Source organism: Tamandua tetradactyla, unplaced genomic scaffold (assembly GCF_023851605.1).
Source record: "Tamandua tetradactyla isolate mTamTet1 unplaced genomic scaffold, mTamTet1.pri scaffold_73_ctg1, whole genome shotgun sequence".
NCBI classification, from domain to species: Eukaryota; Metazoa; Chordata; class Mammalia; order Pilosa; family Myrmecophagidae; genus Tamandua; species Tamandua tetradactyla.
This window is the reverse complement of record NW_027518403.1, coordinates 997,395-1,023,849: the sequence shown is the minus strand read 5'-3', so window position 1 is coordinate 1,023,849 and position 26,455 is coordinate 997,395. Positions and strand designations below refer to the sequence as shown.

The 26,455-nt window shown below is 35.5% G+C and overlaps 2 protein-coding genes, 1 long non-coding RNA gene and 1 pseudogene across 9 annotated transcripts in view; 2 read left to right on the top strand and 2 right to left on the bottom strand.

Moving 5' to 3' along the window:
• Positions 1 to 4,078: 4,078 nt before the first annotated feature.
• Positions 4,079 to 26,455, bottom strand: part of LOC143673270 (olfactory receptor 5D18-like) — a 72,424-nt gene continuing 50,047 nt past the window's right edge. For all 7 annotated transcript variants that reach the window (XM_077147568.1, XM_077147575.1, XM_077147569.1 and 4 more), the window contains one exon: positions 4,079 to 5,200. In XM_077147568.1, coding sequence (XP_077003683.1) covers positions 4,227 to 5,168 — 942 coding nt within the window. In that variant the 5' untranslated portion in view covers positions 5,169 to 5,200 and the 3' untranslated portion in view covers positions 4,079 to 4,226. The remainder of the gene's footprint in view (positions 5,201 to 26,455) is intronic.
• LOC143673290 (U6 spliceosomal RNA) lies at positions 9,525 to 9,617 on the top strand (annotated as a pseudogene).
• Positions 14,559 to 16,567, bottom strand: LOC143673288 (olfactory receptor 5D14-like). The gene is given in 3 exon segments (XM_077147608.1): positions 14,559 to 15,299; positions 15,529 to 15,650; positions 15,653 to 16,567. Coding segments are annotated over 3 exon segments (1,017 nt in total). The 5' UTR covers positions 16,263 to 16,567; the 3' UTR covers positions 14,559 to 15,014.
• On the top strand, positions 15,801 to 21,763 carry LOC143673289 (uncharacterized). Its single transcript, XR_013170309.1, has 3 exons — positions 15,801 to 15,986; positions 19,926 to 20,016; positions 21,046 to 21,763. It is a non-coding gene; the product is annotated as an uncharacterized LOC143673289 (long non-coding RNA).

Here is a 26,455-nt window from a genome sequence, read left to right as displayed (position 1 = left end):
GCAGTGTATTTATTATTGTGTCATTACAATACAATTTAAAAAACAGAAAAAATTTTAAAAACTTTTTTATAGTTAAATGTAACATATATATACAAAGAAAAGAAAGAAAAAGCAATGATTTTCAAAATACCTTTCAAGAAGTAGGTACAGAGCAGATTTCAGAGTTTGTTATTGGTTATGATTCCACTATTTCAGATTTTTATTCCTAGCTGCTCTAAAACACTGGAGGCCAAAAGAAATATTTTCTTTCTTTTTTTGTGAAAAATAACATATATTCAAAAAAGCAATAAATTTCAAAGCATGTCACAACAATTAGATATAGAACAGATTTAAGAGTTTGATATGGGTCACAATTCCACAAGTTTAGGTTTTTTACTCCTACTGCTTTACAGATATTGGAGACTAAAAAGAATATCAATATAATGATTCAGCAATCATGCTCATTTGTTAAACCTAACTTCTCTGTATAACTCCAGCATCACTTTTGATCTTCCTCCCACTTTTTAGGGGTATTTGGGTTATGTCCACTCTAAATTTTACATGTTGGAAGCAGCTGTTGATAAGATGGTGCTGTGGCAATATGACAACCCTAAAAGAAAGCATTTGATCATAAGAAATAAAGAGTGTGAGTCATAAAATCATTTGGAGAAGTGGAATTGAAATATGAATTGAAAGAAAAATATAAATCAGCCTATTTAAATTATGCTATTTGTTTATATTAAAATGAATTATGGTATGTGTTGGGAATCACATGCCATATAATATGCTATCTGAAGCTTACTGAAATACAGTATGTGTCAAAAATAAGTTTTGGAGTGTATGCCCTTTCAAAAATCAGTTATAGGCATATGGCCAAATATCTGAAGAAAGTGGTCTTATTTTACCAGAACTGCTATGAAAAATACCATAGAGTATTTGATAACAGGAGTACATTCACTCATATCTTTGGAGACTATCTTATATCAAGGTGTAGGCAAGGCCCTGTTTTCTCCAAAGACTGTATTTTCTGATAAGTCCAGTCCTCTGGCACATAGTGATCACTTTCTCTGGCTTCTCTTCCTTCTGGTCTCTACTTCTCTATCCAATTTCCTTTCTTTTGATTCAGTCATATTGAACTAAGGGCCACTCTCATTCAGTTTGATCATACCTTACCTAATAATTGAATCTTCAAAGGTCCTATTACAAATGGTGTCATACCCATAGGACTAGAGGTCAGAACTTGAATGTTTTTTGTGGATGACATGATTCAATCCCTGAAAAAACTACTAATATAAATCACATTGTACATAGAAGCCAAGGATGTATCATAAAGAATCTGGAAAATCACAATTTGAAAATAAAAGAATAAGAGATTGATGTTAGCACATAGTGTAAAATGTGCTTGCTGATGTATTTGGAGTCTGACATGAATACCATCATTCTGTTACCAATTGCTTTTACACCATTAAAAAGTAACATAAATTGTATGGGCTTCAATTTCCTAAGAGTGAAAGCAAAGTGGGAGTTAATGTTAATTCTATCACACATTGGGATCTTCATTTACCAAAGCAGGAGAGAAGCAAGAGAAATTACTCTGTAGTTTTCACTACATAAATCACATACATAGATGTAAATGATAGGATTACTGTCATTAGTTCAACTCAGGGTTAGTACCAGTTTTCTATTTTCAAACCTAAAAACTGTATTAGTATCAGATGTGTAATAAAATATAAATTATTTATAAAAACCTGGTGAAACAAGTTAATTCAATAGAAAAGACATTTTTTATTAGACAATATCTAAAGCAATATTTACTTTTTCAATTTAAATTTTGTTGGTGCTAATGACTGCTTGTTTTTTTAATTTAATTTTCAGTAAATATTTGAAGGATATTAATCTTTAAAACCTTGGAAACTCCAATCACTTTTTTAAATATTGGATAAGAGTTCTATGGAGAAGGATTTAGAGATTATAACAAGTTTAGGAAAAAACATCATAATGATTAATAATTTGTAATGGCTTGAGGGGTGGATGGCAGAAGGATAACACAAACAAAAATTGGGCACTTACTATATTTGCTGTTTTAATTCCTTAGCCATTAAACATGATACCATGCAATGCATTGCCTGGAACAAAAGTAATTTAGTGGCTCATGGTTTGAGGTTAAGAGATGTCCAAAATCAGGAAGACTGTAGTGGCCTCTCTTGGCTTTAACCTCTTCAGGTTTCATTGATCTTCAGTTTCTGACTGAACTCTGTGAATTTTTTTTCTGTTTGTTTTTCAATCTGGCCATAAAAGTTTCCATAATCTGGATTAAAGCCCCACCTGATTCATTTGAGCTATACTTTATGTAAAGTAATACCTTGAATATGTCTTATTTAAAATGGTCCACACTATGAACCATGGATTAAGTTTAAGAACATGTTTTTCTGGGGTACATAAACCCAAGCCACCACAGTTTGACCTCTGGACTCTAAAAGGCATATTCTTTCCACATGCAAAATACATTCTCCCCATCATAATATCCCAAAAGCCTTGAGTCATCTCAATAACAACGCTAAGTGCAAAGTGCCATCAATATTGCCTATGAGTGTCATCTCTTCTGGGACACAATTCTCCACTGACTGTGAACTTGAAAATCAAGTAAATGAGCCATCTGCTTCCAATATACAACAAAGGGGAAGGTAGAGGATAAAATGAGGGATAAAATGAGGGAATCACAGGTCCCAAACAATTTGGGGCAAACTCCATTAGATTTCAAGGTCTGAGAATCATCAAAGAATTGATGTCTGTCCTCAGAGCCTGATGGAGAGGCATCTCTATCCTTTGTAAATGCTTACACAGTGGCCAGGTTCTCCCTGAACAATAACATGAAGTCCCCAATATTTCTAATGCTTGAGATTGCAACACAGGCTCCATCTTCTCTAAGCATTGATGTGGCAGCACTCTCCATGAAAAGTAGGGAACAAGGCTTGCCCCCCCAAAATGAGGACATATGGCCTGATCTTCCAAACACAGGGGTGAACCTAAACTTCCCACACACATAGGTGAGTGCACATTCTTGACCTGATGAGATCTCATCTGTTCAGGTCTTAGCTTCCACGGTTCCACCTTTGAGGTCATTGTTCATTCAATTTGTTCCATGTTCAGTCAAACACTCACACCTGCTTTATGCATGCAAGAATTATTTTTATTTCAGGGTGCATGGCCTGGGAAATGAACCCAGATTCCCCAAATGAAAGGTGAGCATTCAACCACTGAACCACCCATGCACCCACATACAAGATTTTTTGAGGTCCAATCTACCATTTCTATGCTTCTGGTGTTGAATATTACAGTTTATTTTACTGGTACACTGGAATTCTTTTGTAAAACACATTCAGGATATAGTCAATATCTTTTGTAATGCAAAAATTACATTTATGCTTAACTAACCTGTACTCCTAACTCTTTCACACACACATACACATGTGTGCATAATTACATATTATTCACTCAATAAAAATTTTTGTATCATTTATTCACTATTATCTTCTCACTTCCTTAATTTTGTTCATGCTATTCTCTTTTAAAAAACTCCTTCCTCACTGAAATCTATCTCGCAAAATCTTGCCCATTCTCTTAGGCTAAGTCAATAAGCATATCTTAGGAAGATATAATTCTAATGTCCTTAAATGTATTAAAATTTTCCTTCTCCTAAACCTTCTCATGATACTGTTATTTCTACTTTAAACAATAACCACTTTCGCATATGACCTACAATTGCCACTGGTATTGTATTCTTTGAAGGCAAGGACTATGCATTACTTTTACAGCAATTTATACTTTTATAAGAGAAATTTGTGGGTTTATGGAGAAACAACTATATTGACAGCACCTTCAAAGAAGAGGAATAAATGAATTTCTATTTAGATTATTCAAGGTGCCCCACAAGACATTTTAATTTTCTTTTAATTTTCACAATCAGACTATTCACAATGTCATGTTATTCTAATTTTGTAGGTGAAAAAGTAAAAAATGATAGAAATTAAGTTTACTGATTTTCTCCAGCAAGTAAGAGAGTCAAGTAACGTCTAGGTAAACTAAAATTAATGTTAATTGTAAAACATTAACTCTTTATTGATTTCTACAGATATTCTTTTATATTCTTATTTTGAAAGTTCCACTGTCTACAGATATTCTTAAAAGCAACTTTTTTGAACACAATATATTTACGAGACAGAAACAAATATTACAATATAATATGCTTAATGAGAAAATACTTTAGTGCCCATTATCTTAAAGACCGTTTCCTTGACATCCTTATTTCTGAAACTGTAGATCAGGGGATTTAACATGGGAATCACCACTGTGTAAAACACAGAAGCCACTTTGACTGTGTGCTTAGAGTTTTTGGAGTGAGGCACACAGTAGAGGAAGAGGATGGTACCATGGAAGATGGTGATGGCAGTCAGGTGTGCTGCACATATAGAGAAGGCTTTGTGGCGCCCACTGGGTGAATGCATCTTCAGGATGGTAACAACAATGAAGACATAGGTGGCAAGAATGATGATTAGTGTGCTCACCTCATTGAATGTGGCAAATATGAAAAGGAGCAACTGGTTGAGATAAGTATCAGAACAGGAGAGAGAAAGCAGGGAGGAGAACTCACAGAAAAAGTGATTTATTGTGTTGAGACCATGAAAACATAAGTTGAAAGCAGAGCATGTAAGTATCAAGGAACATGCTACACCCCATGTATATGATCCAACCACCAGCAGGACGCAGAGTTTCTGGGACATGGCAACAGTGTACAGCAGAGGGTTGCAGATAGCCACAAAGCGGTCATAGGCCATGACAGCTAATAAAAAGGATTCAGTCACCACAAAGGTGCAAAAGAAAAAGAATTGTAGTACACACCCTAAAAGTGAAATGGATCTGTCTTCTACAACTAGGTTCACCAGCATCTTAGGAGCAGTGACGGAGGAATAGCAGAAATCCACAAATGAGAGATGACTGAGGAAAAAGTACATGGGTGTGTGCAGTTTGGGGTTAATTCTGATGATCATGATCATTCCAAGATTTCCTACAAAGGTAATACTGTAGATAGCCAGAAATACCAAGAAGAGAGGAACCTGCAGTTCTGGATAGTCTGAGAAGCCCAAGAGGGTGAATTTGGCCCCACTTTTATTTCCCTCTGATGATAGCATGTTTTCTATTTGTTGAAATTGAAATGTTCGTCCTGAAAATAAAAGAAAAAAACACATTAAAGAGGGCCAGCACATAGGAAACTTGGTTAACTATCCCTTGCTGATACCAGAAGATGACAAATCATTTTCATCTTTCAGAATCTCTGTTTTTATTATCCAAAACATGCTGAATGTCTACAATTTTAAAACAGTCATTTTTTATTTTCCTTAAAGTAATACAAATACTAGTTCTGAACTATTTAAATTTTTACCTATTTTTAATATGTAAAAGTATAGGAAAATGAGTTGTAACTTATTTGATGATAATTTTTATTGAACACATCATATAACACTTTCAGATCTTGAGCATTGTCAGTTCATAAGAGATAAGTTTAGCATAAGTCAATGACCAATTATACCATCTCTGCAGTGAGTAACAAAGAATGGTGATTTTTAAACTCATTTATCACAGATACACATGAAGCATAGAAAATGAATATGCTTATAACATTTTTCTTTTCTGTCTTTATTGTTAAGTTCCTCTAACCCCTTATTGTTTTTCTATCTAATGCAGCATATTTGATATCAAATATGTTTTATTAATTTTCCCAGAGAAATTTCTCTTCAAATCAGGGATTCCTAAGTTCCTATTCTTCCTCAATGTTTAAGAAATAATAAAATTAAAACATGAAAATCGAGACTAATTTCTTCATTATGCAGGTAGCAAAACAGAAGCTAGAAGTCTTGACTTGTCCAATGACTTATAGATAAAACTAATCCCTGAATAAGTGACTAGGCTCTTGATCACCAAACTCCCAGACATGTGTCTCCTTCCCTATAATAGACTCAAATTAATATTGAATTGTTTTATGTGACCAGATTTCCTTTGTTGATAAGCAGACTTTTTAATTTTGAGCAAACTAGAGGCTCAAAAGCTGTGTTAAATATTCCAGTGAAACTGTGACATGCACAGAGACCAGCATCAAGTTGAAACACATAAGAATGGAATTGAGCAAAATTTCATACCAGAAATACTGTCATAAAGACATTTTGACTTGGCAGCTTTTATTTTCCAGGTCTCTCTCTCTTCTTCCCATTCAAGATACCTAGAATACTCATTCTGTCCCTGTATTACATATTAAGGAGGGGAAAAATGTTAAGTTAATGCTGCACCATGGAGACATTTCATGGGAAACCAGTAATAAAAAATGAAATATGTTCCTAGCACCTGTCAGAACCCACCACACCAGGAAACTCTTTCTTTGTCAGTTCTGGTGAGGTTATTTTTGTTGCTAATTTTCTGATGTCTCAGCAATAAGATATCAGGTCACATGCAAGACTGAGACACTCAATAATTCCTTATGTTCATATACTCACAAAGCTTAAAATCAAAGATAGCCTCAAAAGACAATCCATCACACAGCTGGATATTGAAATTGCTGTGTTTTTTTTCTTAACATCATGTTTCATTTATCTAAGACATGTAAGGATTAATTTTTGACCAATGTATATGTTTCATATACTGGCTTATTTTTGTCTCAACTGCTGGTATTAAATTGACAGTAATATTCACTATATCTCTGCACCCAGGAAATACGTTAGTTAAAACCTTCTTCCCTATAATTTCTTCATATTTTAATGTTCACTTTGCTACCAGAAGGCAGCATTTGTTCCCGGCTTTATAATCTTAATTAAAGCTAGTTTCTTTTTAATTTTTTCATTTGAGAGTTCATTTGATCTCTGATTATTCAATTCTCCTCAAATACATTTCTGCCTTGATACTCCTTTAAAAGCTACTGAAGCAAAGCTCTCAGGCCTCTTCTATTCCTCCAACCCATATACCTGTTGGCAATAGCACAGTTTATTAGGAGCACAGCTGAGCCAGCACTTCTATGCAAAACTCTGTTTAGAGTCCACTTTCTGTTCCTTGCATGTTCAGATATGAAACTCTTGTAATGACTTAATATCTCCCAAAAATTGTCTTATTCTAGTGAATGAATTCTTCCTCACCCAAGTTTTGTCCTAGAGACCCTATATTGAAATTAATAAGAGTGCATATTTAGAATCTTAAAGCAAACCTGCTGATGGCAAAGGCAGGATCTCTCTTGGTCTGGAAATCTTGGTTGGGATTGAGGCATGCAATGCTAGATCTGTAGCTACAAATGTTAGGACATGAACCCTAGAGACATTCTATTGCCCTATTCCCCAGAGACCACAAAGTAGACAATTAAAATTAATCATCTTTCTCTGATGTAATTTGTATGTACTAGAAAAGTTTGAGGAAAATGTTAGCAGTGTAAGGGACATTGAATGTGAGACAATTTATATTTTAATGTCATTTCCCTTAACCAAAGATCACTCCTAAACGTCCCACAATTATAAAAATGCATGTAATCATAGGAGTCATCATTATCAAACACTATGTGCCAGGCATAGTACTCTTTCTCCATACCACCCATATTGGAGAAGTATAAAGAGCCAGCTTTCAGGCACTCATGAATTATTAAGAGTTAAAGCAGATAAGTGAAACCACTGCCCTCCCCACCTACATGGGACATGACTTCCAGGGATGAAAGTCTCCCTGGAGGTGTGGGAGATGAGCCCCAGGTATAAACTTGGTCCTCATACCATAGGATAGACAATGTCATACTGAGGGGAAGGGGGGGAGTGCAACAAATAAGGTATCGGTGTCTGAGAGATTTCAAATAGAGTCAAAAGTCTACACTGGAGTTCACTTTTATGCAAGCTTCAGTTACACATTGCTACCTATCATAACCTGCTAAAACCCAACCAAAATGATTCCAGCCAATCCTAAAGAATATGTAGGGCATTACATAAGATTCTACAAAGGTTTCATGCACCAAGGTTAACTCTCCAAAACTACAACCTCCAGATGGATCTCTGGACCAGATAAGTCCTGAAATGCAGAGGGGCCAGCCCTTTTGAAACATCAGGTCTATCCCCCATCCCATATTATTGAAACCCCCTTCCAATGTGAAAATGTTAGAATGGCCATAGCCCAAATACCCTTAAAGAATGGGAGAAAGATAAAAGTTGATGATAGAGTTATACACAAAAGGTCAGGTATAACAAATGAGTATGAGTGCTGAATCATTATACTGATATTTCCTTTGGCCTTCAGTACCTTAGAATAGCTAGAAATAAAAACCTAAAATTGTCAAATTGTAACCCTGAAATCTGTTCTACAACTAATTGTTGAGATGTACTTTGAAATTTATTGCCTATACATGTGTGTGTGTGTGTTGTTTAAAGAGAAGGACGAATATAATGGAGAAGATAGGATTTAACAAGTGAGCATGACTGCTGATTCATTATGTGGATATTTCTCTTGGTCTCCTGTGTCTTGGAGCAGCTGGAAGAAAAAATAGTTGTTAAATGTACTTGGAAATTTATTGCCTTTTTGTATATATATTATATTTCACACAAAAAATGTTTTAAAAATAAAGAGAAAAAAGAGTTAAAGCTGAGGTTTTTATGATAATAAATACTCAGTTGGATAAATGGTCTAGTCTCTGTTAATTCTCTATTGTATTTTATTGCTGTTTCCCTTTCTGTCTTTTCTGACCTCTTTGAAATTCCTTGAAAAAGAAGTACCTTTCTCCTTATCATCCTTTCTACTAGTGTTTTTTTTCTGACTGGAATGCTCTTCTTCTAAGTTTTTGCTCAAATATACACTTTAAATAACTCACAGTTCCATGAACCTACTTCTGTGTTGCAGAGGCTATCCTACTACCCAACATTAATGTTTAAAATACATGATAATCTTCAAACTTATTTTATTGCATTTATCATACATTGTGTTTCCTCCTGCTAGAATAAAAGTCCCATGAAACGGTGGGCCACGGTGGCTCAGTAGGCAAGAATACTTGCCTGCCATGCCAGAGGACCCGGGTTTGATTCCTGGTGCCTGCCCATGTAAAAAAAGAAAAAAAAAAGTCCCACGAAAGCAAGGAATTTATTTTGATTTGTTTACTGATCTATTTCAAGTCCCTAGACAGTAATTAGCATCAAGTCAATTTATCAATAATATTTCCTGCAAGAGAAATAAGATCTTCCATGGACCTGGGAAACTACCAAAAGCCTGGGGATTTAAGTTGCAGAGAGGAGGTAATTCAAAGAACAAGGAAAAATCAAGTTGGTTTTGGATGTGATTATTGAAACTGTCAGTCAAAACAAAGCAAAACCAAATGTTCATTCTGCTTGATTTTTCTCTCTCTAGTCAGGTTAATTAAAATACAAATATTAAATTTCCGAAATCAAATTACATACAAATTAAGACAAATGGAGACCAATATCTCAAACCTTCTCCTTTATCAAAAGTTTGGCAAGAAATAATCTTACCAAAGTTTCAATATGGTGCTTGTTTTTGGCGGCATACATATTAAAATTGGATTAGCATGGCTGCAGCACAAAGATGACACAAAAATTCATGAAACATCCCATATTTTTATTTTGGTTTGTTATATACCACCAGAATAAAACTGTTTTAAAAATCCATTCGTGCAAAAAAGGTTTTATCAAGTACATTTATTCAACAAGTATTTTGCATACCCATTATATGCAAAGATAGGCTATTTATATCAGACAAATACAGAAATGAATTGCATTCAAAATTTTCTCAAAGGATATATAATCCCTTTGTGGTAATGGTCATCCCTATTGAACATAGACTAAAGAATATGCAAGCATTAATCAGTATTAAAACAGTCTCTACTTCATGCACTTTGTTTCTGGTATGGGAACCAAGGAAAAGAGGCTGAGTCCATAATGAGGACTCATTCAGCATTAATCAAATATTTGTGATAGGTTTACAATAAGTCAGGCACTATCTTAGGTATTCGGGAGAAAGAGAGGGAATGTTCCTTCCATCATCAAATTGAACGAAAAATACCTAAAATGAATATGTAATTATTTTCCAGTAATGAGGAATGCTGAAGAGATTAAATAGAGGTGTCAATTTAAGTAGGGAGATCAGGCAAACCCACAGTGATTTGCAATTTAAGCACACACACTATGAAGTGAGGAAGCATGTTTTGCAAATATATTGGGTTCCCTTGACTCCCAGCTTCTTAATTCTCCACAGCTTCTCTCTCTCTGTGGCCTTCTTTGTAAGGCCTCCAGAAAGTGGATTAAAGCCCATCCTGATTGAGTTGGGCTATCCCTTAAGTGAAATAACCTCACCAAAAGATACTACTTACAATGGGTTCACAACCAATGGAATGGGTCCTGATTAAGGACATGTTTTTCTGGGGCACATGACTCTAAGCCACTACGAACATACTTCCTTTAATATTACACCTGTAACTCTTCTCTTATGTGGACAAAATTGCTTTCAATTTCATTTATATCATTATTTATCTACTTTATACTAAAATAATCATTATTTAAGAGTGAGGCACAGTCATACTGTATTAAATGTCTTTTAAAGAAATGCTTTACACTATGTAGGCATTATACAACATACACATCTTTTATTTGTATTTGTTTTCAGTTGATAGAGATTGTTTTCCTTTACTTTTTTTTTTTTTTTTTTTTAAAGGAAGGAAAGACAGAGAAGGAAGGAAGGATGGAAGAAAGGGAAACATTTTTAAACATTTTCTTGTTTTATTATATTTTGTTTGTTTGTTTGTTTTTTACATGGGCTGGGGCCGGGAATCGAACCGGAGTCCTCCGGCACGGCAGGCAAGCACTCTTGCCCGCTGAGCCACCGCGGCCCGCCCTTTCCTTTACTTTTTAATATAAATCTATTTTTCCATGAAGTAAATGTTACCTTTTTCTAAATTCAAAACTATTTTGCAAGTTGTCATCCTTACTTTCCTATTTTATTATTTTTTTACTTGTTTTGTGAAATTTGCTTTTTTTTTTTTTTTTTTATTTTTAGAAAGACAGAGAAGGAAGGAAGGATGGAAGGGAGGAAGAAAGGGAAACATCTTTATTTCTATTATATTTTGTTTATTTGTTTGTTTCTTACATGGGCTGGGGCCGGGAATCGAACCGGGGTCCTCCGGCATGGCAGGCAAGCACTCTTGCCCGCTGAGCCACCGCGGCCCGCCCAATTTGCTATATCTTAAACAGTTTTCTGCCTCCTGACTTCTTTCTCTTAAGAGTAGATCATGGAACATTATATGAAATCATCCTCTTTCTTTTATTGCAGTTATATAGCGCTTTACTGTGACCCATAGACTATTCAACAATTTTCATATTGAATTTATCTATCTTGTTTTTATAAATAGTGCTTGTTAATATGTTATTCCATATTTTTGTGACTCTTTCTTTAGAACAGATTCTTAGATCTGTGATTGCTTAAAAAAACGGATAAATGTGTTTCTATATTTCTAAGTGTTAAAAGTCATTTTATGTAGGGACTGTATTTTGTTACAATCTTGCTCCTAATGAATAAAAATATCTTTTCCCTCACAGCTTTGTTTTCAGGATATATCATTAAATTTCTGTATTTATGCCAATTTGTTACAAGGAGAAATAATACCTCAGGGAAGTTTTCATTTGCTTTTTTTTACTATAAATGAGTTTAAAAACTTTTCATATATTTAAGGGCTAATTTGTATCCTTTTTATGGGACTACTTAATCAAATGTCTGTTTTTCTATAGGAATGTTAGTTGTTTACTTTTTCTTTGGGGGGTGCACAGTCCAGGAATCAAACCTGGGTCTCCTGCATGAAAGGGGGGAATTCTAACTACTGAACCACCCATGCACCCAATTGTTTACTTTTCACTATGTGTGATACATAATGATTTCTTCACAGCTATTCATTTGTCATTTTAATTTCTTTTCTGTTGTTTCTCCATGAAGTTTTGGTATATTGGCAATCTAAATTTTAACCTCTATTTTCTAGAATTCTTATTTGGTATGTAGAATAAAGAACAGATGCAATTTTATCTTATTTCATATGATTACTTATTTTTCCCAATATGACACTGTTTTAATGTTAAGAACCTTATCATTTATTTTGCATTTTATAAGATTTAGCCTTTCTGCTCTAATTTGCTTTAACTTCTAGGGTTTTTCCCCTAGATTTTGTGTTTGCTTATTCTTTCATGCAAAATTTTGTTTAGACAGTTTGAAAAATGATTCCTCAATATCCCCACCTAATGATTTATTGCATTCACCTTGGAACTAATAGCTATGAATTAGAGAACAGAAAACTTGAGGAGATTTTCATGCCCAGTAACACTGGGAGTACATATTTTGGAGTCAGTACTATCCAGTCATATTCTAGGTATTGAAATGTGCCCATTAGTCATTTTTTCTGGAGTGCAATATTACTTTTTTTGAATTCTCAAACTGTCAGCCTCAGAAATAGTACAGTGAAAAGGCACTTAATTTAGACCCAAAGGGTTAAGTTACTACCTTAACTTAATCATTTGCAGTTAAATGAACTTGTGGAAATTACAGTTTCCTTAAACCTGTATGCCATCATCTGCAGAACAAGTGTAACCATGATTGTCCTGTGTACTCCTGAACAAATGAAATTACTGTCTCAAGTGCTAGGAAACCTTTTCATAGAATTCACAGAACCTCAGGATGGTAAGTAATGAAGGTGTCAAAAAACTATTCCTCTTTTTATCACTCAGCACATCCATCTATATCTCCCAACAAAGACTCACTGCCTCTTACAGTGTTTGAAAATCACCAATGACAAGTGAATCAAATAACTTTAATGGGGAGTCTGTCGTTACCATATGCATTAATAAATCAGAAAGCCCTTTCCTATAGTGAGCCAACAGCATCCTCTAAGTAACTCTGTTCCACATACTCAATTAAGTGAGAAACCAACACCCTCAGTCATAGGATTTATTGACTCTGTGATGACAGTTTAAATAGATTCATTTAAAAGAATCCTCAAATGAAACAGAATTGTGTGAAGACACTGAGAACAAGAAGAAGACAAGGCATTGCATTACCTACAACAGTTTTGACATCTTCATACAGGGTTATTAGAAGACTCATGCCTAGCTGTTGGGATATAATCCATTTCATTATCAAAATAACTTTTGGCTCACAACAAACTTCTCCTAACTTCTTATTTAACCAGTTAAGAATACTAAAATGTAACTTTAATTAATCAATTAATCAATTATACTCATGCAAAAATAAATACAACTGTCTTCTACTGATTAATGACTTTACTCAAGAGCAGATATTTCAACACCAGAAAATGAAAAGCATTATGTCAAAGTGTGTGCCATTCCTTAATATTTAATATCATGAAAAGCAGCAGCATCATTTATAAAATTCCACTACAGATAGTGAATGCTCTGTGTGGTCCTATATCAGTTTATAGGCTAATGTTTGGATACATCAAAAAAGAGTACACATCTGTTGATCAGAAATTCTGAAAAATATCACTGAGACCTTCTCATTCTGTCATAGATTCAGTCACTTTACAGCTAAAATCCTGAATGGAGATTAATTAATACATATACCTCTCAACACATGATTAAAACAGCTCTTCAGGGAAATGGTGACATCACTGATTTAATTCTGCAAATATTAGCTGGGTACCTGTTATGTATTGGCAAAGTGTTACCTACTTCAGGAAGTAAACTATACCAGTTAAGCATTGTCATGAGAATTTTTATGTTGACTATTATATTCCATTTTTACAAAAAGCACATGAATCATTACTTTCCCTATCCAGAAGTTAGGAAATCTAAATTCATTGTAACAGCCAAGTCCACAGATCCTAGTAATTAGGTGTGCCCACCTTCATGTCATATGGACCAGGGTTTGAATTTAGATTTAGATTGTCTTAATAACAAAGCTTGGGGCAACATTTTAAACTTCAGGATTTCCATTTACAAATACAAATTCATTTTTGTGGGGGTCAAATAATAAAAAATGCTTATAAACCATATAGTATGGTGCCTGACACATAAAAGTTCTTACTACTACTAGTATTGGTAAAATCAGAGAAGAATAAAAGTAAGTACCAGAGCCTCATGAGCAATGGATAGGAAAGAAGGGTCCTGTCATTATCACAATATGAATTAGGTTCACTTGTCTACCACACATGGTGCACTTCCCTATTTCCAGCCACGTTAACTAAATAGACTTTTCATGGAATCACCATGATATTTTATTGTATGGTAATTTTCACTTTCTATCCTGAATTCAAGATCCTTTCCACAGTCAACTGAACTTGATTTTTGCTTAGCTTCTAGTCCTGGAACATGCACTTCTCTTTCTGGAAGGTGGGTCTCAAAACATTCTTTCTGAATTCAATCATCATTCTTTCAAAATCTCCTCATGCACAAACAATCATTCATTATATCATGTAGAATCAAAGGTGTTTATTTATACCCCAGACTTGTGGTTAAATTGCATTAAGAAATAAAATCTTGGAATGAATCCTTCTCTGAGACCTTGTTCTGTAACTTACTATCTGTAAAACAGTGGGCAATGTATTTAATTTCCTAGGTTCTGATTCCTCCTATGTAAAACAAGATATTAATATTACCTGACTTCATATACCACTTTGGGCCTTAAATGTGATAACACTTGTTAGAAGTTATCTCAGTGCCTGTCATGAAGAAAGCATTGAGGAAATATAAGTTATTATTATTTATTTATAAGAATATCTACTTTTATCAGCTGTTTTCTTTTATGGTATTTGTATTCGTTTGCTTTTAAAGAATTTGAAGAAATAGATGCTTTATGGATCAAAGTCCTATGGGCTGTATCACAGAATTAAACTTCTGGCATCATCACATAATTTGAAATTATCAGTTCACAACCTATTAAAATCACAGTCTTCTGTTTAATACATCTCACAAAGTAATGTAGTCTCTGGCTCATTGGGACGAAGAACAACTTCTGAGGCTGGTTCAGTGAAATATTTCTTTTGATTCCACTAACTTTTGGAAGGCATCCTTCACATCTTTGTTCCTCAGGCTCCAGATCAGGGGGTTCAGCATGGGATTAACCACTGTGTAAAATACAGAGGCCACTTTGACAGTTTGCCTGCAGTTCTTGGAGTTGGCCACACAGTAGAGGGAAAGAATGGTCCCATGGAAGATGGTGATGGCGGTCAGGTGGGAGGAACAAGTGGAGAAGGCTTTGTGACACCTGCTGGCAGAATGGAATTTCAGTACAGTCACAAGAATAAAAATGTATGAAGTGGGGCGGGCCGTGGTGGCTCAGCGGGCAAGAGTGCTTGCCTGCCGTGCCGGAGGACCCCGGTTCGATTCCCGGCCCCAGCCCATGTAAAAAACAAACAAACAAACAAAATATAATAAAACAAGAAAATGTTTAAAGATGTTTCCCTTCCTTCCTTCCATCCTTCCTTCCTTCTCTGTCTTTCCTTCCCTTCCTCCCTCTCTCTAAAAAAAAAAAAAAAATGTATGAAGTGAGGATGATCAGTAGAGTGCTCACCTCATTGAAGGTGGCAAAGCCAAAGAGCAGCAAATGTGGAACATGTGTATCAGACCTCGAGACAGCAATGAGAGCAGTATATTCACAAAAAAGTGGTTGACAACATTGTGACCATAATAGTTTAGATGGAGAGCATAGCAAAGGAGCACCAAGGGGCCAAACATATCCCAGAGATAGGACCCAGCTACCAGCAGGGCACACAGCCTCTGTGACATGGCCACTGCATAAAACAGAGGGTTACAGATGGCCACAAAGTGGTCATATGCCATCACAGTCAGCAGGAAGGACTCCATCACCACAGCAGTACAGGACAGGAAAAACTGCAGCATGAAACTGGAGTAGAAGATGGTTTTATCTGCCAGGACCAAGTTCTCAAGTAGCTTGGGAGTGACAATGGAAGAGTAACAAAAATCAACAAAAGAAAGGTGACTGAGGAAAAAGTACATAGGGGTATGAAATTTGGGGTTAATCTTTATGATTACTATCATCCCAAGATTCCCTAAGACAATGATAATATACATAGACAGAAATACCAGGAAGAGAGGAATCTGAAGCTCTGGGAAATCTGTGAACCCTAAGAGGGAAAAGGTGGCCTCCACACTCTGATTTCTTTCAGCCATCACCACAATTGCTTTAATGGAAGAGGATGGGACAGAGTTGTTCCTGCCAAAGAGATTTATGGGGGTGAAAAGTAAATACATAATGACTTTCTATAAAGAAAAAGAAAAAGAGGAACTATTGGAGTGAGTTTCCTTCCTGAAGACCAGGCCTCATTCCAGACAATTTTTTGTACATATTCGAAACCAAACTGAATCTCTAAAACAAATTTGAATTTCCATTGCACTTTGTGTTTTCATGAAAAAATAAAAACTTAGTTGTGGTGTATAGGGGAAACATTTTTAAATATTGTATCTTTCACCTTATATCTGTTAGCTAGCAGCATAACATTTGCATATATTACACTGAGCAAATGTTTGTACTTAAATACATAAACTAGTAAAGGATTATTTGAAGAAATATGAAACAATTGCTCAAGGAAAAAAATATATACTGCAACTGTGTTTCCCCTATGTACTTGGATAAAATAAAATCCTTAAGCGAATATGCTTTTTTTAAAAGAATAAGATAAGATGATATAACATAGGAAGAAAATTTAGCAAGCCCATTAACACCTTTTCATTTCCATAAAGGTTACTTCTCTCTTTAAATATATTAGTTGCTGAGGAGTTGATATTAACTAAGGAAGGTAGTGGATTCTCAAAATATATATATATATATTGGATGCCAAGCTTACTAGACAAAATTCTAGCAATACTAGCCACAAGCTTATCTTTTATATGTATTGTAGCACACAGAGCCAATTCTTATGAAAGTTTATACACACCCACTAAAGATGTTATGAATAAGATATGATAAATATCCTTTTCTAGGTGAAAAGTTTATTCTATTCTTTCTGAAATGATTGTTAGCAGATAATAAAAACAATTATTTCTAGGGTATCAACTTCTTATTTAATGTGATTAGGTCCAGTTTCAGCTCATTACAACACAGAAAGAAAAATTAAAGACCCCAGTTATTGTATCAGAAAAATCATATATTCACTGTTTCAAAGAAAATCTGAAGCAACTTACCTATACAGAGAAACAGGCTACCACCTCCTGTTTCTCTGTAAGGTGAATATAACTGAGGCATCAGGGATCTTATACTTAAATCTACAGCCTTTGGGACTCAGACCTTGGAGAATCACTAGCAACTCATTCTTCACAAGCCTCAAACCAAGTAATTAAGGAAAATACAGGGTATATTTTACCCTCTTTAATGACTAGAACTTCCTTGTAGTTACACATAAAATTTGAAAAGTGAAATTGACTACCAGGCTTTAATTGTACATCATTAAAATGCCCTCTGGAATTAATAAAGCCAAGCTAAAACAGAATTATTCAGAGGGGAATCCCTACATCATCTATACCAGAATTGACTGGATTTGGGGTTATGAAGATTCCCAGGTCCAAATAAGATTTCCTAGATCACTAGTGCTAGAATAGGACCCAATAACATGTAGATTAAAGAAGGAATTTTGATGTCAATTACGATCACTAAAATGTTAGAATCTCTGTTAATCGATTGCTTTAAGAAGTAAAGTTCAGAATAATCACTTAGTTTTACCTAGATGGTGATATGCAGTAATTAAGATCTGTATATTTAGGTGGGTTCTAGAAAATGTGAAGAATAGAACAATAAATTTTGTTAATTCATCCATAAATTTAAGACATTTTTGAAAAGGTATTATGCCTAGTATTGTTCATTATTTTACATTTGCCTTTCCATATATCTACTTTCTCTCTTGTCCCTCTTACTATGCACTTCAGATGGCTGTTATGAATGGGCTGTGTGATCCAAGCTCCTTTTTTGTTGCACTTCAGATAAGGTTCTGTCAGTTGAGTCAGTCAAGCTATTGGTGTAAGGCAGCAGAACTGAAGCCACAAGTCTTTTTGTGGGTACTACATCCCCTGAAGCATTTTCTTAATGTCTTGCTTTAGTTCTCGTCCTCAGAGATTCTTATAATCTATCTTTTGTATCTTCTTTGCCTTCCTAAAATAATTGTTGCTCATTCTTGAATTTTTTTCTTATTTTTGCACTGTTCCTTCTTAAAGAGAAATGTCAGCAAAAATTGCATTAGAGAAATGCAAATCAAAACCACAATGAGATATCATCTCACACCCACAGAATGGCCATAATCAACAAAACAGAAAATGACAAGTGCTGGAGAGGATGTGGAGAAAGAGGCACACTTATCCACTGTTGGTGGGAATGTCAAATGGTGCAACCACTGTGGAAGGCAGTTTGGCGGTTCCTCAAAAAGCTGAATATAGAATTGCCATACGACCCAGCAATACCATTGCTGGGAATCTACTCAAAGGACTTAAGGGCAAAGACACAAACGGACATTTGCACACCAATGTTTATAGCAGCGTTATTTACAATTGCAAAGAGATGGAAACAGCCAAAATGTCCATCAACAGATGAGTGGCTAAACAAACTGTGGTATATACATATGATGGAATATTATGCAGCTTTAAGACAGGATAAACTTATGAAGCATGTAATAACATGGATGGACCTAGAGAACATTATGCTGAGTGAGTCTAGCCAAAAACTAAAAGACAAATACTGTATGGTCCCACTGATGTGTACAGACATTCGAGAATAAACTTGGAATATGTCATTGGTAACAGAGTCCAGCAGGAGTTAGAAACAGGGTAAGATAATGGGTAATTGGAGCTGAAGGGATACAGACTGTGCAGCAGGACTAGATACAAAAACTCTAAAATGGACAACGCAATAATACCTAATTGTAAAGTAATCATGTTAAAACACTGAATGAAGCTGCATCGGAGCTATAGGTTTTTTTTTTTTGTTGTTGTTGTTGTTTTGTTTTTTGTTTGTTTTTGTCTGTCTGGTTGTTTTTACTATTATTATTACTTTTATTCTTTCTCTATATTAACATTCTATATCTTTTTCTGTTGTGTTGCTAGTTCTTCTAAACTGATGCAAATGTACTAAGAAATGATGATCATGCATCTATGTGATGATGTTAAGAATTACTGATTGCATATGTAGAATGGCATGATTTCTAAATGTTGGATTAATTTCTTTTATTTTTTTTTCTGTTAATTAATAAAAAAATAATAAAATAAAATAAAATAAAAAAGTTTATCAGGCAGGCCACGGTGGTCTCAGGGCAGGCCACAGTGGCTCAGCAGGCAGAATTCTCACCTGCCATGCCGGAGACCTGAGTTTGATTCACAGTGCCTGCCCATACCAAAAAAAAAAAAAAAAGTTTATCAACTTACATATATTCTTTTGCAGCTTTGCTTTCACTTCATAGTATATTAGAGACATCCCTTCCATATCAGTATGCATAACTCTCCCCCATCACTTTAATGACTGTGTAATATACCATTGTATGAATGTAGTGTAATTTATTTAACCATTCTTCTCATTAAGTTGTTTCTGATCTTATAGTCTTGTAAATGATGGAAATACTTGTACACATACTTTTGTGAGAATATATGGGTATTACTAGAAGATATATTTCTAGAAGTGAAGTACAGACTTGTGTATTCAAAATTTTGATGAATTGTTTTCAAAACGGCTGCACCAATTTTTATTCTCATCAACAGTGCTTGAAGAATGCCCACTTTCCCATTCCTTTCCCATTAAAAGGATCGACAATGACACTAGATATTGTCGATCCTTTTAATTTTCTGGCACAAACTTCTAAATGCAATTTCTCCTGGCAAGGTCAGTTTATTTTAATCAAGAAAGAAGACCAAGGGATCACTCTGCTTTTCTTCTTCTAGGGCAAGGTTTGCAGGCTGCACTCCATGGAGCCCTAGGAATTCTGAGGAATGGGCATGAGGAAAAGGCCACCTTATCACCCTTGTAACCAGGGTAACTCAGTTTTTTATCTGTTTACATTTTGCACTTTGGGATAAGATTTTGTTTGAAGATAACATTCTATTGCTAAAAATAAGTTGGAACCATTGTTCTTGGACTTTGCCTCTTTTTGAACCATTTGCAACTTCAAGAGAAATTAAAGATATATTCCTTCAAGGCAAAGAAGAATGGAATCTTAAAGCAGTGATCCTCCAATTGTAGCCATAATATTCTCCTTTATACACTGTGCAGTGTAATTTGTCTATGGTAATAGCCTCCTTCATGCTAGGACTTTTCCTAAAATCTTGACCTGCTATCTTGCAACCAATCCTAAAACACCATTTCCTTCAAGATTGGAATTAAAATTTCCCTTCTCTAACTACATCCCAACACGCAAACACACACCCAGATGCACACACAGACAAAACACGAAAATAAGACACTGTGGTTGAACATATCCTTCCCTATTAGGACCCCGGCCCCTCCTAAACAGTCCATAATAAACCTGCCTTAGCCAAGGACAAAGGTCAAGAAAGTAAACAATCTCCCCACAAGGGGAGGAATGTAACCATGGATGTAAAAACAGCGTCGATTGGATCTTAGTCTTAAATACCAATTTCAGTAAAAATCACAATTTAGGCCCCTTTAATGGTTATGCTAGAAACCCAAGGTTCTCATACTATATGGAATGTATTTGTTCTAAAATCACATTCCCCACCCCCCACACTCCTATTCCTTGTGGAGCACTAAACTCGAGATCGACCTCCATGGGAGAACTTCTCCTGTTTGTAAGTCCCAATAAATCTATACCTACTTCTAAAAAAAAATTGCAATCAGGGAACATAGAAAGTCCATCCCTCCCACAAAAGCAGAAGTAAACTGGCAAAACCTGTTAAAGTCAACTTTCTTTAGAACTCTGAAAGCAAATGAAAAACTTGAAGCAAGGAGGAGAATGCTTTGTTAAGAACAAATAGTTGAATCTTAGTAAGAATTGAGAGCTTTGTGCTACTTTAGCTTGCCCTGTTCTTATTTCCCACTCTATAGCTCAACAGTGGCCTTGAAGAGAAAAGCCAATGTTTTTGTATGGACAATGGTACAAAAGATAGCAGAATAGACCTCATTCTCAAAGAACGGTGGTTGTTTGTTCTGACCTGTCTGGTGGCTCCCTGGAAGCTGGTTCAAAGAGCTTACTCAGATGTCACATATTCCAGGACTTCTGCAGTGCTGTTGGCAATCCATTGAATGAAAATATCTAAAGGCAAGTGTATTAGTTACTGCTGCTTGTGGAAATGGACCTCAGTTGGGAGATACAATAGACCTCCAAAATCACCACCACCAACAACAAAAAATGTGAGAAAAAGGTGGGCCATGAAATGCTTTGAAAAGCTCAGATGTATTTCTAAAAATATAGAACGCCATGTGCTTGCATAAGTCTAGATGCATGTCAGGAAAGACCTGAGAAGGCTCTGACCCCTCATACTTAAGCTGCTGTTCAAGTCCAGCACAAGCCAGGCTGAATGTTCACAGTATGGATCAACACATGTGAAAGTCATCTGGAAAGACTAGGACAATTTTTTTTCTTTTTCCAGACATTTTAAGAAATATCTCTCCAGTCACCAGCTGAGCACTAATGAGACAGAGTGGCCTTTGAAATCAGAAATCAGTATTCAAAATCATGTGGTGCTGAGATATGGATAGATAGATAGATAAAAGGAATAAATCTGAGAGTCCAGAAATAGCTGCAACATTCTCATTGCTTAAGTGGGATGGAAGAATATGTAAAATATCAATGTCAATATGAGAGAAATTAGGATTTTCTGGTCCAAAATTTAATTCCTGTATTAGTTTCCTAGGGTAGTCATAACAAATTATCACACACTTGGTGACTTAAAACAACAGAATGTTATTCTTTCACACTTCTGTTTCCAAAGTCTGAAATAAAGTTACCAGCAGGGCTGCACTCTCTCAATGTGCTCTAGAGTGAGGAAGCCTTCTTTGCCTCTTCCACCTCCTATTTGCTCTTGGTGTTTATTGGCTTGTAACAGCCTAACTCTCATCTCTGCCTGCATCTCCACAAGGCCCTCTTCCCTTGTGTCTCTGTATATCCTTTTCCATCTAACACAATGATTCCCCATGATTTCATCTGGATCCTTACCTTAATTACATCTGCAAAGGTCCAACTTCATAAAACGTTCACAATCTGACATTGCAACGGACAAGGTATTTTCTGGAGATGTTGTTCAATCCACTACACTTGAGCTATTTCATACATGATTCAATGCTCTTTCATTAAACATTGAAGTTAGTAGAAATTAAATGATCAGATACATGGTCTGTTACAAAACACTTAAAATTTGGCCAGATAAAACCAATAAAACAAATTGAATCATCATCTCTATTGGAAATATTGTATAATCACTAGATTCCTTTAGAAATGAACAAATTTTCAACAAATATTCATTGGCTGTCTCATTAACTTTCTGACATTCTCCTTTACATGTTTGTTACTGAGGCTGCAGATCAAAGGGTTCAGCATGGGATCACCACTGCATAAAACACAGAACTTACTTTGACAATGAGCCCTGAGCATTTGGAACTGGGGACACAGTAGAAGAGCAGGACAGTCCCTTGGGAAATGGTCATGGCTGTAAGGTGGGAGGCACAGTTGGAGAAAGATTTTATCACCCACCAACAAAAGGCATTCTTTTGACAGTGACAAAAATGAAAATATAAGAAGTGGGGATGATGCCAAAACTATTCATTTCAGTGAATATGGAAGTAACAATGCATTTGGCTGATGTGTCATTCAGAACAGAAGACAGTGACAAAGGCAAAACTGTTTATGATGTTAGACCCATAGAAAGACAATTCTAGGAGAAAATAGGCCAGTGTTAGGTAAGAGACTATGTCCCATGCGTACAGTCCCATGGAAAATGGTGATGGCTGTGAGGTGGGAGGCACAGGTGGGGAAAGATTTTTGTCTTTTATTTTTTGTGTAGAGTCTAGACACTAAGGATACACAGAGCTTTGGGTACATGATGACTGTGTAGAACAGAAGGTTACAAATAGCCAAAAATCTGCCATAGGCCAACACGAATGTTTCTGTCACTGCAAATATACAAAACAACAAGAACAGCATGATACATCCAGTGAAGCAGATGGTTCTGTCTTCCACAATCAAGTTCTCCAAGAGTTGGGTGCAACCATAATGGAATAACAGAAATCCACAAAGGACAACTGACTGTGGAAAAATATGTGGCAATGTTAAGTTTTGGATGGATCTTGTTAATCATGATTATGCCCAAATTCCCCACCACACTGACTATACACAGATGGTTAGACAGAAAGAAGGGCCACCCAGAAGGCAGGATACTCTGAGAAGCCCAAGAGGATGAATATGACTTCAGCACACTGATTTCCTCGAACTAACATCATGATTGTTTTTGGAGAGTATCTAATATAATGGCAATAAAAAATAAAAGTATTAATTATACTCATATACTTATATAAAACATTTACCATGTGTCAGACATTATGCTCCAAAGTTTAAATATATTAATTAAATTAGATCTCGAAAACATCATTAAGTATAAAACAAGTAGCTCATATTTCACAAAGGGAAACAAGCATTTATAAGTTAAGAAACTTGTCTGAGGTTGCATAGTTAGTGAGTGGTGTGCTGGATGTAGAACTAAGAAGATTATCCTAGCTAAAGTGTAGAAAACATGGTTTTCACAGTTTCATCATTCTGAAGGTTGTTGCTTTTAACAGCATTAATATAAAAATGAATGTAAATTGCTTCTGCTGATTTAAAGTTTTATGCCTCCAGAAAAGCCATGTTTGAATCCATGTTTCCAGTCTTGCAAGGGCAGCCATTTCTTTTAATTTTGATTCAATACCATAGCTTGTAAAGTTTTGATCAGATTATCTCCATAGAGATGTGACACACCCAAATGTGAGTGTGACCTTTTGATTCAATGAAGATGTGACACCACCCATTCCAGGTGGGTCTTGATTAGTTTACTAGACACTTCAAAAGGGGAAACATTTTGGAGAAATCTCAGGAACAACAGAGATGACAGAAACTTCAGAACAGAGTTTACACAGGTGCTGACCTTTGGAGAACAGAGACATACATGTTTGGAGATGCTTAGAACCCAGCTGACATTGCTATGAGATGTTAAGCAAGCCAGATATGGAGAGAGCCAAGGCCAGCTGGGAGATGAAATCCAGTCCCAGAGAAGCAAAGTGAGGAACAGAGATGGAAAGCCATGGATCCCACAAGTGAAGGGCTCACAGATGTAAGCTAAGTGATTTCCCACCTGACAGAGGTGTTACTTACCTATCAACCTTCCTTGAGTTAAAGTATCTTTTTACCTAGATGCCTTAGTTTGGACATTTTTATAGGCTTAGAAGTGTAAACTTGTAACTTAGATTAGATTAGAAAACAATGTTAAAATACTTGGTTCCAAGTCTGGCATTATGGAGCATAAAAAATGTTTACTCACCTTTTTAATTTTTAATTCTATGACTACTCAACATGAGTTGGAAATCCTTATATGAATATGAAGCCTCTAAGACTCTGAACAAAGACAGATCTGGCCATCAAAAGGCAAGTTGGAGCAGTGTGAGACAAATGGGAGGCTCACTTTTCTTTCCATAGTCTCCTTTTGACTGCCTTTATTTTAATTCACTAACTATGGCTCTTCAATACATTCTTCAGATTCTCCCCCTTTCCTTTCTCATCACTATCTGGCTCACTACAGTTCCCCTTTCCTCCTCTCAGGTTGGTAGGCATGGTAGAGATATTAAACTGCTACCAGTACACAGATCACCTCCCCGATATGTTCCTACCTTATACTGAGGCCACTGATTTCTTCATGCCTTAAACAGTATAGTTATTATGACAATATAATGCTCCAAAGACTTCAATTTTTCCCTATTACCTAATCTGTCAAATCTAATTGTCTCTGCTTGATTTTACCTGAAGCTTTAACTTTGTTATTTCCCACATTCAGCCTTCTTTAATTATGACAAAATTCTTAGTCTACCATGAACAACAGATGCTTGTTTATGCTTGGCTTATTTCATTTTTCATTTTGTTTACCTGGAGTATCCTGTCTTAGGGGTCTACTAATTAGAAGACTTCATATATTTAGAGCATTTGATCAAAACCAATATAAAAATTTTTACTTTTTACTCAAGCAAGAGTTACCCCATTTTTGGCAGACCTAGAGACATTATAACATTTTATGTCATGTTAGCTATTACTTTATCCATATTATTCTCCTCTTCTCTCTACAAGATGCTGAGATACTGAGGCTATTTTTGTGTCTTATTACTTCAGTTTTAGAATTTTTAGAATGTCTGTACTATGCTATGTGCATGGTGGATATTCTCAGAGCAGAAATCAGAATGATACCCGTGAAGGAGGAAGGAGCCCAGCTTAAGAAGAAGAATCCTTGGTAAATGGACATATGATCACAAAAGATATTATGGTGTTTGAACTACACAATGAGATTAATGTGTCAGAGTTTTCAGGACCTCAGTCTCTCCCATGCAAGAGAAAATTACCACAAGTCATCTCACCTGAAAATCCTGCAACTGTTATTAAAAGTCTCCAGGAAAGTTCCTGCTCAGAATTCAAGCACTTTTTATAATATCAAGATGTTTATATATATACAAGGAGTCCATGTTGCATATTTTTCTTTCCTCATACCAAGAACATCTCAGAAAAGGAGGCCAGAGGAACGGGGGGGAGAAAGAGAGAGAGAGACTGAGAGAGACAGATAGAGACAGAGAGAGAGAGACAGAGAGAGAGAGAGAGGAAGGAGGATATAGAAGCTACCTCCTAAGAAAAAAATCTAGGATTTATGCACACCTCTATGATCTCAGGGATTTAGATCTTAGAGAATCATCACTGAGCCATTTCTTTTAAATCACAAACCCAGAAATTAGATGAAATGTTCTTCCATGTGTTATTTTGGAAGAATGTAATTTCTTCTAAATCACTGGAGACAATGCCTCATCAAGTGTACTATTTTTAAAAAAATCTTTTAATTTTAGGAAATATACAAATGGACTTACAAACCATGATAACTACAGTCAAACACACATGAAAAAAGTTAGCTAATATACAACTATTCAGGGATAAGTTAGGCTAACATTTATTATATTCCTTTTTTCTTTTCTACATATATATTTGCACACACTTGTGCATGGTTTAACTATACAGACTACAAAAATACAGAATATGCATTTATTTCATTTGACCTAAAATAATCATCACTGTCCTCCGAAAATGCTGATTTCTTTTGCTGAAATTAACCTGTGTTTTCTTGTTATATGGGCACATTGATGTTCCAAGTTTATATTAATATAACTGAATAATCCTTCCATATCTTCTTGAAGATGTTTGACTCTGTAAAACTCTTATGTGTTGGCCACCCCATTT